At 44.2% G+C, this 19396-nt stretch overlaps 1 protein-coding gene across 1 annotated transcript; it reads right to left on the bottom strand.

The window, feature by feature from the left end:
• Positions 1-1178: 1178 nt before the first annotated feature.
• Positions 1179-19215, bottom strand: LOC115083818 (zinc finger protein 260-like). The gene is made up of 3 exons (XM_029587841.1): positions 18966-19215; positions 18467-18593; positions 1179-3542 (listed from the first exon to the last, which is right to left on the bottom strand). The coding sequence occupies exons 1-3, from the start codon at positions 18987-18989 to the stop codon at positions 1447-1449; spliced, it is 2247 nt and encodes a 748-aa protein (XP_029443701.1). The 5' UTR covers positions 18990-19215; the 3' UTR covers positions 1179-1446.
• Positions 19216-19396: the final 181 nt, after the last annotated feature.

Raw genomic sequence — 19396 nt, forward strand, 5'->3', positions numbered from 1 at the left:
ATACCAATCAATCACATATATACCAGAACACCCCAGTAGTGTAATTTTTTAAAATCTTTTAACAGGTAATTTGTAGGACCTTCATGACCTCAGCTTGCAAATAGCAACAAGCCGAATCGCATCACCTTGCACTTATCCACATTAAATTTCATCTGCCATTTGGATGCCCAATCTTCCAGTCTTGTAAGGTCCTCCTGTAATGTATCACAATCCTCTTGTGATTTAACTACTCTGAATAGTTTTGTATCATTCACAAATTTGATAACCTCACTTGTCATATTCCTTTCCAGGAAAAGCACCGGTCCAAGTACAGATCCCTGAGGCACTCCACTGTTTACCCTTTTCCACTGGGAAAAATAACCTTTGCTGTAGTTACACGATGTTAGGTTCCATATTAGGAGCTACCACGCAGGAAAAAGATCTAGGCATCATAGCGGATAATACTTTGAAATCGTCAGCTCAGTGTGCTGCAGCAGTCAAAAAAGCAAACAATGTTAGGAATTATTATGAAGGGAATGGTTAATAAAACGGAAAATGTCATAATGCTTCTACATCGCTCCATGGTGAGACTGCACCTTGAATACTGTATACAATTCTTGTTGCCGTATCTCAAAAAATATATAGTTGCGATAGAGAAAATACAGAGAAGGGCACCCAAAATGATAAAGAGGATGGAACAGCTCCCCTATGAGGAAAGGCTGAAGAGGTTAGGGCTGTCAGCTTGGAGAAGAGACTGCTGAGGGGGGATATAATAGAGGTCTTTAAGTTAGCAAATTTAATCCTACTCTCTGTTTCCTGTCTTTTAACCAGTTTGTAATCCACGAAAGGACATTGCCTCCTATCCCATGACTTTTTAGTTATCTTAGAAGTCTCTCATGAAGGACTTTGTCAAATGCCTTCTGAAAATCCAAATACACTACATCTACCGGTTCACCTTTATCCACATGTTTATTAAACCCTTCAAAAAAATGAAGCAGATTTGTTAGGCAAGACTTCCCTTGAGTAAATCCATGTTGACTGTGTTCTATATGCTCTACGATTTTGATCTTTATAATAGTTTACACTATTTTTCCCGGCACTGAAGTCAGGCTCACTGGTCTGTAGTTTCTCGGATCGCCCCTGGAGCCCTTTTTAAATATTGGGGTTACATTGGTCACCCTCCAGTCTTCAGGTACAATGGATGATTTTAATGATAGGTTACACATTTTAACTAATAGATCAGAAATTTCATTTTTTAGTTCCTTCAGTACCCTAGGATGCATACCATCCGGTCCAGGTGAGCACCATTTTGTTCTAGGTGATGTGCAGCCAGTATGGATTTATCTTTTCCTTCTTTACATATTTAAATAGTAGCGATCACCTTGCTGAGATTTGGTCCATGTGATGCTACTCATCTAGACTTATCAAGAGAATTTTACTCTGTTCATTTATTCTGCAGCCCTCAGATCACCAGTGCTCTCTTAGGTGATCTAGAATATCTTCCTTCAGACTAAAGCTTTTCCCACACTCCTTGCATAAAAAGGGACATGCTCCAGGGTGGATTCTCTGATGCTTTATAAGCTTCTCCTTCCGAATAAAGCTTCTCCCACATTCATTGCATAGATATGGTCTCTCTCCAGAGTGGATTCTCTGATGCTTTACGAGGCTTTCTTTCTGACCAAAGCTTTTCCCACATTCACTGCACGGAAATGATCTCTCTACAGAGTGGGTTCTCTGGTGCTTTACAAGATTTCTCTTGTGAATAAAACTCTTCCCACATTCATTGCATGGAAAGGGTCTTTTCCCAGAATGAATTTCTAGGTGCTGTATTAAAGAGCTCTTTGTACAGAAGCTTTTCCCACATTCAGTGCATGGAAAGGGTCGTACTCCAGTGTGAATTCTCAGGTGTTCTGTAAGAATTCCTCTCTTAGTAAAGCTTTTCCCACATTCAGTGCATGAAAAGGGTCTTACTCCAGCATGAATTTTCAGGTGTTCTGTAAGATTTCCTTTCTGACTAAAGCTTTTCCCACAATCACTGCATAAAAATGGTTTATCTCCAGAGTGAATTCTCTGATGCTTTACAAGGTTTTCCTTCTGAAAAAAACTTTTCCCACATTCAGTGCATGGAAAGGGTATTTTCCCAGAATGAATTTCTAGGTGCTGTATAAGAGATGTCTTCATACGGAAACTTTTCCCACATTCAGTGCATGGAAAGGGTCTCTCTCCAGCATGAATTCTCAGGTGACATGAAAGACTTCCTTTCTGTCTGAAGCTTTTCCCACATTCAGTGCATGAAAATGGTCTTACTTCAGCATGAATTCTTAGGTGTTCTGTAAGATTTCCTTTCTTAATAAAGCTTTTTCCACATTCCTTGCATGAAAAGGGTCTCTCTCCAGAATGGATTCTCAGATGCTCTACAAGATTTCTTTTCAGAATAAAGCTTTTCCCACATTCAGTGCATGGAAAAGGTCTCTCTCCAGAGTGGATTCTAAGGTGCTTTCCAAGATTCCTCTTGTGAATAAAGGTTTTTCCACATTCATTGCATGGAAAAGGTCTCTCTCCAGAGTGGATTCTCAGGTGCTCTACAAGACTTCCCTTCCAGTTAAAGCTTTTCCCACAATCAGTGCATGGAAAGGGTCTCTCTTCAGCATGAGTTCTCAGGTGTTCTGTAAGATTTCCTTTCTGACTGAAGCTTTTCCCACATTTATTGCAGAGAAAGGATTTTTCCCCACTATGAATTTGTTGGTGCTGTGTAAGGTTTCCTTTCTCACTGAAGCTTTTCACACATTTCTTGCTTGGGAAGGGACTCTCTCCTGTATGAATTCTCTGGTGCATCTCAAGATCTTCATTCCTAATAAAGTTTTTTCCACATTCAGTGCATGTATAAGTTCTCTCTCCAGTGTGAATTCTCAGGCGATTTGAAAGAGTTTCCTTCTCCTTGGAGCTTTTCCCAAATTCTGTGCATGAAAAGGATCCCTCTCTAATGTGCATTCTTGGACGTTGTGTAAGATGTCCTTTCAGAATTAAACTGCATGAAAAATCTCCCTTTTCTGGGTGGCTTCTCTTAGCCATTATCCAGTCTGGTTTGTGAAGGAAGCATTTCTCATCTTCATCATAGAGAAATGGTCTACCATGGTTTATATGCATTTTCTGGAGTACTGGGAGAGGCTCCTTCAGACTGAAGTTCTTGTCACAGTCTTTACATTTATAAGGTCTCTCTTCTCCATGAAAACCATCTTCTGGCTTTAGAGTTCCCTGATCTATGTAGAAGTTTCCACATTCATTACATATGGACTCTTCTATTGTCAGGTTTCTTTGATGGTCCAAAGTGTGGGAGATATCACTGGCACTTTGCTCACAGGGAGTCAAATTCCCAGTGGAGTCTCCTGCTGGGTTTCTCAGCCTCTCCTCTGGTTTATACTGAGTCCAGCTGTTTTTCTCCCAATCACAGCAAGGGCAGGTATCCCCTCCATTTCTCTCTGATACAGCTTTAGTCAATTCCAGATGTTTAGTGGGTTCCTCAGGATGTGTCTCCTCATTCCTTCTCTTGGACTCAGTGATTTCTGGATAAGAAAATAAAGAACAGACATTACTTGATGTGAGAGAGACTCGCCGTGACAATGGTCAGCATTTTCCCAGCTATTTGAGCAGCTGTTCTAAAGGGCCACAAACAGGTCTGGTATTCAGGGAATTCCCAATGAATATTTATCAGAGGTATATACATACACATGATCTAAGAACAAGCTAGTTTACATAGCTTGCTTACCATGAACACCAGGCAGATTTGCAACTTTTGAGGAAAGGAAAATTAGTTCTTACCTGCTAATTTTCGTCCCTGTAATACCACAGATCAGTAGGGTTACGCACTCCCACCAGCAGATAAGAGTCAGAGAGCAAACTTCGAGGCACTGGTATCCCAAGTGTGCCACCTGCAGCTCATCAGTATTTATCGATACCCAAGCAAAGTATAATTGACAAAAAACTCATCTAATTCCCGAAACGAGGATGAATAGGAAAAAATTTCCCTCAAGGGTTCGAAACAAACGACCCCAATACCTGAAAATCAGGTTTGAACCACAGTTTATAACAAAAAACAAAATATTATAGAATCATTCTGATAGATTGCCTATGTACAGCAGCTAACCATTAGGTAAATCACTCTTTCGGCAGTAGCACCCGGGCAGGAACCTGGACTGATCTGTGGTATTACAGGAACGAAAATTAGCAGGTAAGAACCAATTTTCCTTTCCTGTACATACCCAGATCAGTCCAGACCAGAGGGATGTACCAAAGCCATATTACACCGGGCGGGAACCCGAAAGACCCGCTCACAAGACGATCTCCCCAAAAGCACTTGGTCCGGATCCCTAACATCCAGACAATAATGCCTTGTGAAGGTATGCAGGGAAGACCAGACTGTGGCTCTACAAATCTTCTCAGTCGGCAACAACTGACACTCCGCCCAAGAAGCCACTTGCACTGTCATTGAGTCGGCTTTCAAACCAGTCAGGACGGGGTGAACCTTCCTGATGTAGGCAAAGCAAATTGTTTCCTTCAGCCAGTGAGCTAAGAACATAAGAAGATAAGAAAATGCCATACTGGGTTAGACCAAGGGTCCATCAAGCCCAGCATCCTGTTTCCAACAGTGGCCAATCCAGGCCATAAGAACCTGGAAAGTACCCAAAAACTAAGTCTATTCCATGTTACTTGTTGCTAGTAATAGCAGTGGCTGTCAACTTAATAGCAGGTAATGGACTTCTCCTCCAAGAACTTATCCAATCCTTTTTTTAAACATAGCTATACTAACTGCACTAACCACATCCTCTGGCAACAAATTCTAGAGTTTAATTGTGCGCTGAGTGAAAAAGAACTTTCTCCGATTAGTTTTAAATGTGCCACATGCTAATTTCATGGAGTGCCCCTTAGTCTATTATCTGAAAGAGTAAATAACCGATTCAATCTACCCGTTCTAGACCTCTCATGATTTTAAACACCTCTATCAAATCCCCCCTCAGCCGTCTCGTCTCCAAGCTGAAAAGGTCTAACCTCTTTAGTCTTTCCTCATAGGGGAGCTATTCCATTCCCCTTATCATTTTGGTCGCCTTAGATGCCTTTACACCCTTCTTCAGACCTCCAAAGAGCACAAAAAGGTGATCCGATTTTTTAAAAGAGTTAGTGACCTTCAAATACCGGAGGAGAACCCGGCGAAAATCTAACAGATGAAGATCTCTTCCCATAGGGGGTCATGAGCCCAATCAGGGAATCCGGGTAACTCCACGGACTGATTAACATGAAATGCAGCCACCATTTTCGGCAAAAAGGAAGGGTCCGTGCGCAGGGACACCCTATCGGCGTAGATGAGAAGGAAGCGATCCCTACAGGAAGGAGCCTGCAATTCTGAAATACGCCTCGCAGAACAAATGTCCACCAACAATACTGTCTTCAAGGTGAGGTCCTTTAAGGAAGTGTGTCCCAGAGGCTCAAAAGGGGGATCACGAAGCGCCCTCAACACCAGATTGAGATTCCACTCTGGGCACGAAGAGGAGGATGAAAGTGTGTCACCTCTTTCAGGAAAAGGACAATGTCCGAGTGGCTGGCTAGAGGGCTGCCACCTACCCATCCTAGTAGACATCCCAGGGCCGAAACCTGAACACGCAGGAAACTATAAGCCAAACCTTTAGATAATCCCTGCTCCAAAAACCTGAAGACCTGAGAAATTATCACCGACAACGGCACTACACCCTGCTGGTCACACCAGATTTCAAACACCTTCCACACTTGAGCGTATGCCATAGACGTCGAGGGCCACCTGGACTGAAGCAGGGTGGAAATCACCTGTTCCGAGAGAGAAGTTATCCTCCTGATCCGGAAAAATGGGCCCTTGTCGCAGGAGGTTCAGCAGATGAGCTAGGCGTAGCGGACAGTCTGTCGCCAACCGTACCAGGTCCGCAAACCACGGCCACCACAGCCACTCCAGTGCCACCAGAGTTACCGAACCGGGATGGTCCTCTATGCGCCGGAGAACGCGCCCGATCAGGGGCCATGGAGGAAAGGTATACAGGAGGATTCCTGTTGGCCACTTGCAGACTAGTGCATCTACTTCTACTGCCCCGATTTCCTTCTTTCGGCTGAAGAACCGGTCCGCCATGGCATTGACATGGGTCGCCATGAGGTCCAGTTGGGGAACTCCCCATCGGGCACAAATGTGATTCCAACCCTCCCGGGATATTCCCACTCCCCGGGATCCAGCTGTTGACGACTGAGGAAATCCACCTGCACATTGTCCACGCTGGCCCAAGCAAAGAGGAATTGTGCTTCCTGTGCCACTGCCAGACTCCTCGTTCCTCCCTGGCGATTAAGATATGCCACCGTGGTGGCGTTGTCCGAGAAGACTCGAACCATTCTCCCCTGCACCAGAGACTGGAATGCTAACAACGCTTTGTGGACTGCCCTTGTCTCTAGGCGATTGATAGACCACGACCAGTCGGGTAAGGACCAGGTTCCCTGCGCCGCATGACCGAGGCACATTGCTCCCCAGCCTTGAAGGCTCGCATCCATTGTCACGATCACCCAAACTGGGACTTCAAGGGGCATCCCCTTCTGTAAGTTGTCTTCCGACAGCCACCATTGCAGGCTGGACCTGATTCGCTGCTACAAAGGCAGGGGCAACTGGTATTGCTCTGACACTCCACAACAGTAGATCTCTCTGCATCGGTCTCAGGTGAGCGAAGGCCCAAGGCACCAATTCCAACATCGAAGCCATGAACCCCAGAACCTGTAGGTAATCCCACACTCTGGAGATTGGAAGCTGTAACAAGAGACGCACTTGTTGCTGCAATTTGTACATCCTGTCGTTCATGAGAAACACCATGCCCTGGAGTGTGTCGAAATGAGCTCCCAAATACTCCAGACACTGTGACAGAGTCAGATGACTTTTCACTTCATTGATTACCCAGCTTAGGGACTGGAGACAAAAGGATCACATGAAGAACCGTCCGCTCGCCTTCCTCTTCCACTTGGCTCGAATCAGCCAATCGTCGAGGTAAGGATGGACCATTATCCCTTCCTTCCGGAGGGTCTCCGCCACCACGACCATCACCTTGGTAAAGGTGCGCGGGGCCGTCACCAGTCTGAACAGCAGCACCCAGAACTGAAAATGCTGACCCAGGATCTTGAATCGTAGGAATCTCTGGTGAGAACTGTGAATCGGGAAGTTCAGTGAGATCCAAGGAGGCGAGGAATTCTCCCTTTCGAACTGCTGCGATGACTGTTCGAAGTTCAATTCGAAAACGGGGCACCATCAAACAGCGATTCACCTTCTGTAGGTCCAGTATGGGTCAGAAAGTGTCCTCCTTTTTGGGAACCACGAAATAAATGGAGTACCGTCACCTCCCCTGTTCCTCGGATGGCATGGGGACGATCGCCTTCAGGGCCAGCAATCTTTGTAGAGTGTCTTCTACTGCGGCTTGCTTGTTGCGAGAAATGCATCGTGATTCCACAATGGCTGGCATGAGAGGCCGAGAAAATTCTAAGGCGTAACCTTCTTTTACCATCTCCAACACCCAGCGATCGGAGGTGATCCTGGCACACTCCTCGTAAAATTGGGACAACCTGCCCGCGATTATCCTGTCCGAGGAGTGGGCGGGCCTAATTTCATTACGCAGGCTTCCCAGTTCTGGTTCCCGGACCAAAACCACCTCTGGCAGGATGACTGGAGCCACGAAAGGGCTATGTACGGGAAGAGTTTTGTCTGGAACCAGAGGGTGGAACACCCCTCCCCGACCTGCTTTTTCAGAAATCCCGAGAACAGGATCGAGGACCGAATTATTTCCTGTAGGGCTTTCTATCTTCCAGCAGTTTATTGCCCTTGGAATCCCCCAGAGATTTCATCAGCTGATCCAAATCCTCTCCAAACAGCAACTTCCCTCGAAAAGGCAGACTGCACAGTTGCGACTTGGAGGAAGCATCCGCTGTCCAATTGCAGAGCCATAGGAGTCACCAAGCCGCCACTGAGGAGACCATAGTCCAGGCCACCGAACGCACCAAGTCATATAAGGCATCCGGCATATATGCTACCGCAACCTCCAGACGAGCCGCCTGAGAAGCTGACAAAGTCCCAGAAGACGATGGGTCCTGTAGTTTTTTGTTTTTTTTTTAATTGTATTTATTAGTTTTGCAGGGTAATATAACATGTCAACCAACAATAACAACAAACAGCATTTCATTTCGCTTTTACCCCTTCTTCCCCCCCCTTACCCTTTCCCAAAGTCCGTGAAGCAACACAGGATTATGTTGTGACCGGTCTTCTTAAGTAGTAAATCATAAGGGAAAAAAAAAGTGCCTGGCTCTTGAAAAGATTTTGGCTGGCACTAAGTTATCTAAATATTCTTTCACCCTGCCCCAGGATTATGTTGGGACCGATCTTCTTAAGTAGTAAATCATAAGGAATCAGGGCCAGCCCAGTGGCTCAGTGTTAGTGCTGTGCTCTGCCATGGCATAGCTGGAAACTCTCTGGATTCCATCTGGAAAGCCCAGGAAATTATACGACTTGCCAAGTCTCACTGGAAACACTAGGAAGCTCCAAGCCAGCCGCTCCCCTTCATAAAGCTCACAATGAACAGGAGGGGAGGGGACGGAGATGCGAGCAGAGCACTGAATTCTGCTTTGTGGTTTCTGCTGCTACCTCAGACCCATCCCCTTCCTCAGAAAGCCTGCAAGGAACAGGAGGTGAGGCATGAGCCTGAAGCAGACCCTGCAAGTGGCATGTGGGGAGAAGCTGGAGAGAGGGGCTGGAAAGGACACAGCGCTGCCTCAGATGTGAGTTTCTAGGACTTGGGATTCAGCTAATGGTAGAGTGAGGGAGCTGAGATTTAAAAGGGATAGGAGGGGAAGGAGAGTGTTGGGATCATTCCTGGAAGAGGGAAGATTGGAAGAGAGAGTGTGTGTGGATTATTCCCAGCATGGGTCTTCAGCTCTCAAGGAAAGCCAGGACTGGGCAGCAATGGGCAATGAATGTTGCCACCCTTTGGATGGTGCAGAAGCAGCACTCATACTGTTGCTAGGAGGGAAGGGAGTATCAGACATCACACAATAGCGACACCTAGTGGCTGGATTTGTGATCATGATTTTATAGTTCCGAGGGAAGGCATCATTAGTGTTTTGGGCCCAAAAAACAGCAGGGTAGGCGATCCAGTACAGCAGTGAGGAAAAAAACAAAGAAATGGATGCCACAAGGTAGTCCTTTTCAACGTTTAATCAAGGAGACGTAAAATTCTTATAAACATGCCCGACTCTGGCCGAGTTTCGCCACCAATGGTGGCTGCCTCAGGGGCTTGTTGGTCACAGAGCAGTATTCAGATGGTGGTCCAAATAAGATCAAATGTATATCTATGTCAATCACGCGTTTCTCGTAGCGATTCGTCTCCTCTCAATAACAGACTGGTTGCTCCACTCCCCCTTTTTTTTTTTTGTATAAGCAAATAGAAAAAAACAGGCAAAGAAATTAACACACAGTAACTAAAAGGGACACAATAGGTTGAGCATTCACTCTGCTTCTCCTTTCCCCGGCTGCATACCTCTATTACTAAGAAGATACTCTCTCTTATAATTTTTTTCTTAGAGATATAGATATGCTCTTCTAACCTTCCTTTTTTTTTTTTTTTTAAATAACTCCAAACTCTCATCAGGATGGGTTCTGGACTGTCTATCAGGACTCAAGGAAAGAAAATTAGATGGTAAGAACCTAATATAAGGCACTATGTATAATTCATAAACTAATCCACGATGAAAAAGCCGACTGGCTTAACTTGGCACTGCGCGTACATGTCCCGCAAAGAAACCTGAGATCTGCTAATAAGGCTCTACATTAACTGTCCCCTCTGTCAAATCAGCACATCTCACGCAAGTAAGGGAAAGAGTACTGTCACTGGCTGGCTCTGTGCTATGGAACACCATGCCACTCGAAATAAGGCTGCAGAGAAATTTGAAAATATTCAAAACCAATCTGAAAACCTGGCTCTTTAAACAAGCTTTTTATAAAGATAAAGAGAAGGAGAAAAACAGTTGATTGATAAGGACACACCAAACTAGAAGTTATTACTTGTAACCTACAAATGCATATTAACGTTAAATTCAAACTGCCTAATATGTTCCTAACAAACAGGCTTAACTTACACACATAGTTTATTGTATTAAATTGTTACCGTACTATGATGGCACATGATTAATTTGTAATCTATACCACTCATATTTTTCATTATCGTGCCTTTCTGTAAACCGTTGTGATGGTTATCTAACTTAACGATGGTATAGAAGAGTTTTTAAATAAAAAAAAATAAATAATTGTACCTTCCTCTTCGTCCTGGCAGACCAGTCCAGACAAAAGGGATGTACCTAAGTAGCACCTATCCCGTATGAGAGATACCCAGGGCTGCTTCTAGGACTCTTGTGGCAAACGGTCTTCTTCTCTTGGAGATTCAACCTATAGTGCTTCATAAAGGTGTGCAATGATGTCCATGTGGTTGGCTTGCAGATGTTGACTGGTGTTACTGCCTTGTATTCTGCCCAGGTTGCTGCCTGTGCCCTAGTTGCATGTGCTGTTTGTCCCTCCAGAATTGGCCTACCTTTCATCAAGTAGGCTGTCACTACGGCTTCCTTATCCATCAAGCAATGATGCTTTAGAGGCCACTTCTCCTTTGCAACCTCCTGTGAATAATATGAATAGTTTATCCAACTTCCAGAACATATTTGTAACCTTCAAGTATCTCAATAGTGTCCTTTGAACATCCAGGCATTGTAACTCCTTCTTCTCCACACATTCCATCTTTTTAAATACAAGCAAAGAAATCACCTGATAAAGTTGAAATTCTTACACTACCTTTGGTAAAAATGATGCTAATGGCCTAATAGTTACCTACTCCCTTGAAAAGGATAGGTAAGGATCTCTGCAAGACGAGGCTTGCAATTCCAAGATTCCCATTGCTAAACAAAGTGCCACTACCAGAACCATCTTCAGTGTCAAATCTTTTATAGAGATCTTCCCGAGGGGCTCAAAAGCAGCTCTAACTAATGCCTTCAGTACCAAATTTAGGTCCCATGGTGGGACTAATGGCTCTGCTGGAGGACGCACATGCTTTGCCCCTCCTCCCCCCTCAAGAAGCGAACTACATTTGGATGTGCTGCTATAGAGGACCCATTCACTTGCCCCTTATAACAGGCAACAGTTAATACTTCGACCCTTAAGGAATTTACCACTAGGCCCTTGCCCAGCCCATCCTGGACAAACTGCAGAACAGTGGCTGAGTCCACTTTGCGTTGTTAGCACTTTCCTATGTTTACGCTATCTTTCAAAGATTCTACAGATTTTGATGTATGTTAGAGAGATGGACTTCTTTCTTACCCTCAAGAGAGTTGAGGCTACCTGGGCTGAGTATCCCCTCCTAAGTCTCTTCCTCTCAAAAGCCAAGCTGTAAGACAGAACTGGGCAGGATCTTCCATGACAGCCAACCCAGGCCCGCATACCATGGATCTCTCAGCCAATTTGGTGCGACCAGGATCACTGGCCCTGGAATGGTCTGCGATCCTCCTCAACACCTTTGCTATTACTGGCCATGGGGGAAATATGTACAACAACGCATTCAGGGGCCACCTTTGCTACCATTGGCCTTTGAGATAGTGCATCTGCCTCCTTAGCTCCCCCATTCTCTTCTCTAGCTGAAGAATTGCTTCGCCTTCGCATTCTTACGTGTGGCCATCAGATCCCATTGGGGTTGGTACCATTTTTTCACTATTTGATTGAAGTCCACTTCTGCCAGCTCTCATTTCCTTGCGTCTAGCCTCTGGCAACTCAGGAAATCAGCCGCTACATTGACAATTCCTGCTGTATGGGGAACTGAGATGCCCAAAAGACAATTCTCTGCCTTAAGAGCAAATGTGATCCCGCCAAAACTAAGCTCAGATCCAAAGCAGAACCAGAATCCGGAGCAGAGGTCTAATATGCTTAACACCTCTTCGAAACCAAGAGACATCCGGATGAGAAGACAGCGGTCTTCTTTGTATTCATCCTCTATAACAAGCAAGAGCTGCCACCTGTACTTTTAGGGCAGGACTTCCCAAACCTGTCCTGGGGACCTCACAGTCAGTCAGGTTTTCAGGATATCCACAATGAATATGCATGAGATACATTTGCATACATGGAGTCTCCATGGTATGCAAATGTATCTCATGCATATTCATTGTGGATATCCTAAAAGATTGGCTCCAGGGTCCACAGGACAGGTTTGGGAAGCCCTGCTTTAGGGTATTAAAGAGCCAAGACCTTAGAAAGGCCTTCATGCAAAAAATCCATAATCAATGGAACTTACACGTGCCCAGGTACACACGGATGGTCCAGTGCACTAATCCTCAAAAATTCTCAAAATATGCACGCAAGGCAAGGAAGTGGAAAACAGTCTGCCCTTTGGGTCGTACAGCCACTACAGCACGAGAATAACATTTCTTCACAGAGACAGTAACTTTAAAAACGAGCGTGCGGGCGCACATACCCAAGCATTTTAAATCGGCCGCACAATTGCACGCATACTATTTAAAGTAAAGTACATGTACCCTTAATCTTAAGCGGTTATACAAGCAAACGTAATTCGCGTATCTTCCTTAGAAATTTGCCATCGTCAAGGCATGCAGCTAAGCAGATTTTAAAACATTCTTGCAAGAAAGTCCTTCCAAGTTTGACCAATTAGTCTACTAGTTTGTCCAGTTTATCTCTAGGGTCATCCAGATCCCTCTAGTTCTTCAGCTTGCACTATCCCCCCCACCCGTTTATGCAGATTCCTCACCCAGTCGTTTTAGGCCTCAAAAGAGATTTCTACAGACTTAGACCTCATGAAGAGCAGAATTATATAAGCATAGGTACACTTAAGTGATGTCGCACTTAAATGTTGGCCCCGCCCCAGAATGCCCCTGACACCCCCTAACTCCACCCCTTTATTCTGTGCGTTGGGTTGCTCACACAAAAGCATATACGCATATAATTGAGCAATTTCAAAATAAGAGTTGCTCGTGCTTGGCCCAGATACTTGCGCATATGGACCTTTTAACGTGAGCAAGACCAGGGGAATGTAAGCAGTCATTAGTTTCAGCAGCTGTGATCATAATATGATCAAATTTGAATTAGTGACTGGAAGGGGAACAGTAAGCAAATCCACGGCTCTTGTGCTAAACTTTCAAAAGGGAAACTTTGATAAAATGAGAAAAATAGTTAGAAAAAAACTAAAAGGAGTAGCTACAAAGGTAAAAAGTGTGCAAGAGGCATGGACATTGTTAAAAATACCATCCTAGAAGCACAGTCCAGATGTATTCCACACATTAAGAAAGGTGGAAGGGAGGGGATTTCCAAGATGGCCACACGCTAGTGTCGGGAGCTCCAGATCTCTAATTCCTATAAAGGATTGCTTGCTAAAGAAGTTTCCTTAAACCAGCAAGGAAAAAGGAAGGGTAAGGCAAGAACCTACCCTGAAGCAAGCGAAATGTTGCCTGTAACTGGCCCCATGGACCAGCACATTGTTCGGAACCCCGAAATTAGCTCTGAAGCGAAGTCCTTGGACAGTGAGGTGTGTGGTGCTTCAACGCAGCCTGGTCCGGACCTGGAGTCATCGCTATCGCCAGAGCCAACTCGGGCCCCTCCTCAACCTGGCCCCGCCGTGGAGAGGGTTGACATGATCAACCCGCTCCCGTCGCGCAGAGAAGAACGCAGGCAGTCGGCTGCTTCAGCGTCGGGTGGAGCCGTTAGCCGGACAGCAAACGGAGAAAGTGCTGTATTTGAAATTGGACTCAATATCGTCTCTACAACCTGAAATGGAGGTAATAAATGTTAATCTTGTAAAACCTTCACAAATAACTCTAGAAAATATATGGGAAGCAATTACTAATCTTACAAGTCAGCTTGCACGTTTTGTTTCCCCAACAACAAGAGTTGACTGGTCAAGTTAATGTCATAAAATCTCAAGTTCTGGAAATAAAAGTTCAAAACGAGGCCCACGAGATTAAGGAAATAAAAATGCAAAAACCTGTGGATACAATTGTAACGGGTCATTCATATTTACAGAACAAATTGGAAAATTAGGAAAACAGCATATGTTGCTGTAATCTTAGGATTTTGAACTTTCCTAAGAAAAAGTTTGTATCACCAACAGAGATGCTTCGCAAATATTTCCTTGAAATACTTTTAATAAAAGAAGAAATGATACCACCTATCTCCAAAGCCTATTATCTATCGATTAAGTCTTTCGTACAATTGAATATAAGGCCGGCAGTATCTCCTATAACAGATACCTCACATTTATCTTCATTTCTGGAGACTTCAATGGAAGAAGTAGTGAAAACTTCAACTTTGATTGTATCACTAGCTCTGGACTCTGATAGAAAGTTCGTTCTTAAAATGTTTTTCAGGAAAAGAGACGAACTATTTCTAGGGAAAAAAATCCGTATATTTCCAGATGTTGCTAAATCAACACAAGCCAAAAGAAAGCGTTTCCTAATGATGCGTCCAGCTGTTCTAGGACTGGGTGCTTCTTTTTGGTTGTATTTCCCGTGCAAGTGTGGGGTTAAATATGTTTTCTTTGACCCCTTACAGTTAAATCCCTTCTTGAATAGCAAAGTCAATCCAGATTCTTCTGTTGCTAGAACAAGCTCTGAGAAATGTGTTCCAACTATAGAAAAGAAATAGAACACTAGCTATTTGTGGTTTATTTACTTTGTATTGATAGACATTTGCAATTGGATATCCCCCAATAATGTGGTCTGTCAGGATAATACAGAGAATTAATGTTAGAGATATTCATTTTGATTAGTATTTACTAGATTAATATGTAAGAGGTTTCCATCTCTGTTTATCATTTCTTCTCACGTTTATGCTTGTTAACTGAATATAAAAGCTTATAAATAAAGATGGAAAAAAAAAAGAAAGGTGGAAGGAAGGCAAATCGATTATTGGCATGGTTAAAAGGTGATGTGAAAGAGATCCTTTTAGTCAAAAGATCTTCATTCAAAAATTGGAAGAAGGATCCATCATAAGAAAATAGGATAAAGCATCAGAGTTGGCAAGTTAAATGTAAGAGACTGATAAGACAGGCTAAGAGAGAATTTGAAAAGAAGTTGGCCGTAGAGGCAAAAATTCACAGTAAAAACATTTTAAAATATATCCGAAGCAGAAAGCCTGCGAGGGAGTGAGTTGGACCGTTAGATGATCGATGTGTTAAAGGGGCACCTAGAGAAGATAAGGCCATCGCGGAAAGATTAAATGATTTCTTTGCTTCGGTGTTTACTGAAGAGGATGTTGGGGAGATACCCATTCTGGAGAAGGTTTTCATGGGTAATGATTCAGATGGACTGAGCAAATCAGGGTGAACCTAGAAGATGTGGTAGGCCTGATTGATAAACTGAAGAGTAGTAAATCACATGGACCAGATGGTATACACCCCAGGGTTCTGAAGGAATTCTAAAATGAAATTTCAGATCTATTAGTTAAAATTTGTAACATATCATTAAAATCATCCATTGTACTTGACGACTGGAGGATAGCTAATTTAACCCCAATATTTAAAAAGGGCTCCAGGGGCGATCCCGGAAACTACAGACCAGTTAGCCTGACTTCAGTGCCAGGAAAAATAGTGGAAAGTGTTCTAAATATCAAAATCACAGAACATATGGAAAGACATGGTTTAATGGAAGAAAGTCAGCATGGCTTTACCCAAGGCAAGTCTTGCCTCACAAATCTGCTTCACTTTTTTGAAGGGGTTAATACATTTGAAGATAAAGATGAACTGGTAGATGTAGTGTATTTGGATTTTCAGAAGGCATTTGACAAAGTTCCTCATGAGAGGCTTCTATCATGGATTACAAACTGGTTAAAAGACAGAATAGGATTAAATGGAGAATTTTCTCAGAGCAGGGGGGTGGGCAGTGGAGTGCCTCAGGGATCTGTACTGGGACCTGTGCTTTTCAATCTACCTTATAAATGGCCTGTGACCGACGGCCCGCAAATGCGCAGTAGAGACCAGCTCTACCGCGCATGTGCGGGCGAGCACGTCGCTCTGAGGCAGCTTCAGAAAGAAAAAAAATGGCGGCGTCCAGTGGCAGCAGCGGCGGTACCGGCAGCGGGCGGCGACGGCGGTAGCGAGCGACGGCGGTAGCGGCGACGGCGGGAGAAGAGAGAGAGAGGGAGGGACGGACTGAGTGGGAGGGAGGGACGGAGAGAGAGAGTGGGAGGGAGTGACTGAGTGAGAGGGAGGGATTGAGTGAGGGGGAGGGATTGAGTGAGGGGGAGGGACTGAGTGAGAGGGAGGGAGTGGGACTGAGGGAGAGGGAGTGGGACTGAGGGAGAGTGAGTGGGACTGAGTGAGTGAGAGGGAGGGGGGAGGGAGTGACTGAGTGGGAGGGAGGGATTGAGTGAGGGGGAGGGACTGAGGGAGGGGAGTGGGACTGAGGGAGAGGACGGAGGGAGTGGGGACTGAGTGAGAGTGAGTGGGACTGAGTGAGTGAGAGGGAGGGAGAGAGGGGGGAGGGAGTGAGTGAGACTGAGTGGGAGGGAGGGACTGAGTGATAGGAGAGGGAGGGTGGGGAGGAGTGGGTGAGGGAGGGGGTGGTGAAGAGTGAGGGGAGAGAGAAAGAGGGGGAGGTGAGAGACAGAGGGATGTAGCCCGTTTTAACGGGCTTAACGGCTTGTATATTTATAAATGATCTGGAAAGAAATACGACGAGTGAGGTTATGAAATTTGCAGATGATACAAAATTATTCAGAGTAGTTAAATCACAAGCAGACTGTGATAAATTGCAGGAGGACCTTGTGAGACTGGAAAATTGGGCATCCAAATGGCAGATGAAATTTAATGTAGATAAGTGCAAGGTGATGCTATGGTTACATAATATTAGGTTCCATATTAGGAGCTACCACACAGGAAAGAGATCTAGAAGTCATAGTGGATAACACATTAAAATCATTGGTTCAGTGTTCTGCGGCAGTCAAAAAAGGAAACAGAATGTTAGCAAGTTAGCAAGTAGCACATTTAAGACTAATTGGAGAAAATTCTTTTTCACTCAACGCACAATAAAACTCTGGAAACAGGATTCTGGGCTTGATGGTCTGACCCAGCATGGCAATTTCTTATGTTCTTATTAGGAAGGGAATGGTAAATAAAAACAGAATATGTCATAATGCCTCTATATCGCTCCATGGTGAGACTGCACCTTTGAATACTGTGTACAATTCTGGTCGCCGCATCTCAAAAAAAGATATAGTCACGATGGAGAAGGTACAGAGAAGGGCGACCAAAATAATAAAAGGGATGGAACAGCTCCCCTATGAGGAGAAATTAAAGAGGTTAGGACTGTTCAGCTTGGAGAAGAGACGGCTGAGGTGGGAAATGATAGAGGTGTTTAAAATGATGAGAGGTCTAGAACGGATAAATGTGAATCGATTATTTACCCTTTCGGAAAACAGGACTAGGGGGCACTCCATAAAGTTAGCATGTAGCACATTTAAAACTAATCAAAGAAAATTATTTTTCACTCAATGCACAGGGGATGTGGTTAGTGCAGTTAGTGTAGCTGGGTTTAAAAAAGGTTTGGATAAGTTCTTGGAGGAGAAGTCCATTAGATTAGATTTAGATTTATTAAGTTTTATATACCGCCACTAGGGACCCATCATAACGGTTCACAACAAAAATAAAACATGCAGCTAAATATTAAAATACATTATTAAACCTAAAAACATTATTAAACCTAAAATACCTGCTATTAATCAAGCTGACTTAGAAAATAGCCAGCATCAGTAGCATATGATATACTTAGTTTTTGGGTACTTGCCAGGTACTTGTATTTTGGATTGGCCACTGTTGGAAACAGGATGCTGGGCTTGATGGACCCTCGATCTGACCCAGTATGGAAATTTCTTATGCTCAATTCTGTGTCCTCTAGTACATCCTCCTGCTTTCTTCCTTCTGCCCTCTCATAATCGCTCATTTCTCTCCTTCCTGCTCTCTCCTTGTCCCTTCACTTTCTACCCTACTTTCCTGAATTTCTCCCATTTTCCTCCTATGCATTCTGTCATCTCCTCTACCATAGTTCTATCCTTCTTACCCTTTTCTCTCCCTCCTCTTTCAACCTCAGATACTCACCCTTCTACACATCTCCTATACCTGCATGATCTTTTCATATTCCTCACTATCTTTTAGCCCTTTCTTCTTTTCTCTGTAACTTTATCATTCCCAGTTTGATGTCTTCTCTCTTTCAATCCCACCCTCTTGTTTTCTCTCTTTCTGGTCATGTTGTCATTCATTCCTCTCTCTCTCAAGCTTTTGCACTGGAAAATATCACAGAAAAAACCTTGTTTGTAGCAAACTGCAATAACAAAGGCTTTCACTCAGATTACAACCAAATAATATTCTGTTCTTCCTACTCCTCAATATACTTTTCTGGGAAAAAAAAGTCTTACCTAGTGAGCTCAGCATCTGATAATTTTCCTTCATCACATCCATGTAAAGCTCCTTTTGCCATTTTTCTAAATACTCCCATTCCTCCTGGGAAAAATAGATGGTGATGTCCTCAAAGGTTACTGGGACCTGAAGCACAAAGCATATAATTCCCAGTCACATAATGCACAGTCCCAGAGTAGCATCATATTTTAGACCTCACAGTGCTGGGGTTCAGCAGGGCAGGAGGAGAGTTTGCTGTGTGTATATAATTCACACATAACACACAGTCCCCAAAGCAGGATTATATAAACTGAAAACCAGTTACACACAGAATCTAGGACACAAAGTCTCACTTTGTGCGATTCTTGATCTTTCTCCTTTCACTCAGGAGGATTCCAAAGTGCCTTGCCTGCATCCCAGTTCTGCTAGGGGTCCTATCAAAGTGAGGGCTGACTGCAGTGTCCCAGGTTAGAAAGCTGCAGCAGGTTTTGTAGAGAGCGAGCAGGGGCAATCTCCTACCTGAGCAGAAGCTCCTGCAGGCATTTTCCTCTTTTTTTTGCTGCTTTCAGGTTTAGGAATGAATTGGAGGCTCTTTCTCGGGCTGGGGAACAGCGGAGTATTTGCCTCTTGCAGTGCAGCTCGGAGGTTGTTGCAGAACAGCAGAAGCTGAGATTTGGGGTTGAAGGTTTCCGGCTTGCAGCTGTGAATCTGCAAATTTAAGAAAAGACTCTTTGTGAGTCTCTGTCTTCAGTACAAGGTACTTCCGCTTTCTGCTGGGCATTGACTGATGACGTCACAAGAGGAGAAGCTGTATATTGTGGTAACAGAGTGATGACATCAAACAGAGGGCGGAGCTTCACTCAGCACTGGCTCTGCAGGATCCTTGCTGCAATGACCAGACTTAGAACAGTGGGAGAGTTTATTAAAATAGAGGGAATCGGTCTTGATAG

This window comes from Rhinatrema bivittatum, chromosome 2, assembly GCF_901001135.1.
Source record: "Rhinatrema bivittatum chromosome 2, aRhiBiv1.1, whole genome shotgun sequence".
Classification (NCBI taxonomy): Eukaryota; Metazoa; Chordata; class Amphibia; order Gymnophiona; family Rhinatrematidae; genus Rhinatrema; species Rhinatrema bivittatum.

Coding starts and splice junctions, on each gene's coding strand:
- LOC115083818 (XM_029587841.1), bottom strand. CDS start 18,989: ATGCCTGCAGGAGCTTCTGCTCAG. Junction 18,594..18,965: donor CTGCAGGAGCTTCTGCTCAG/GTAGGAGATTGC, acceptor TTTGTGCTTCAG/GTCCCAGTAACCTTTGAGGA. Junction 3,543..18,466: donor TCAGATGCTGAGCTCACTAG/GTAAGACTTTTT, acceptor TTTCTTATCCAG/AAATCACTGAGTCCAAGAGA.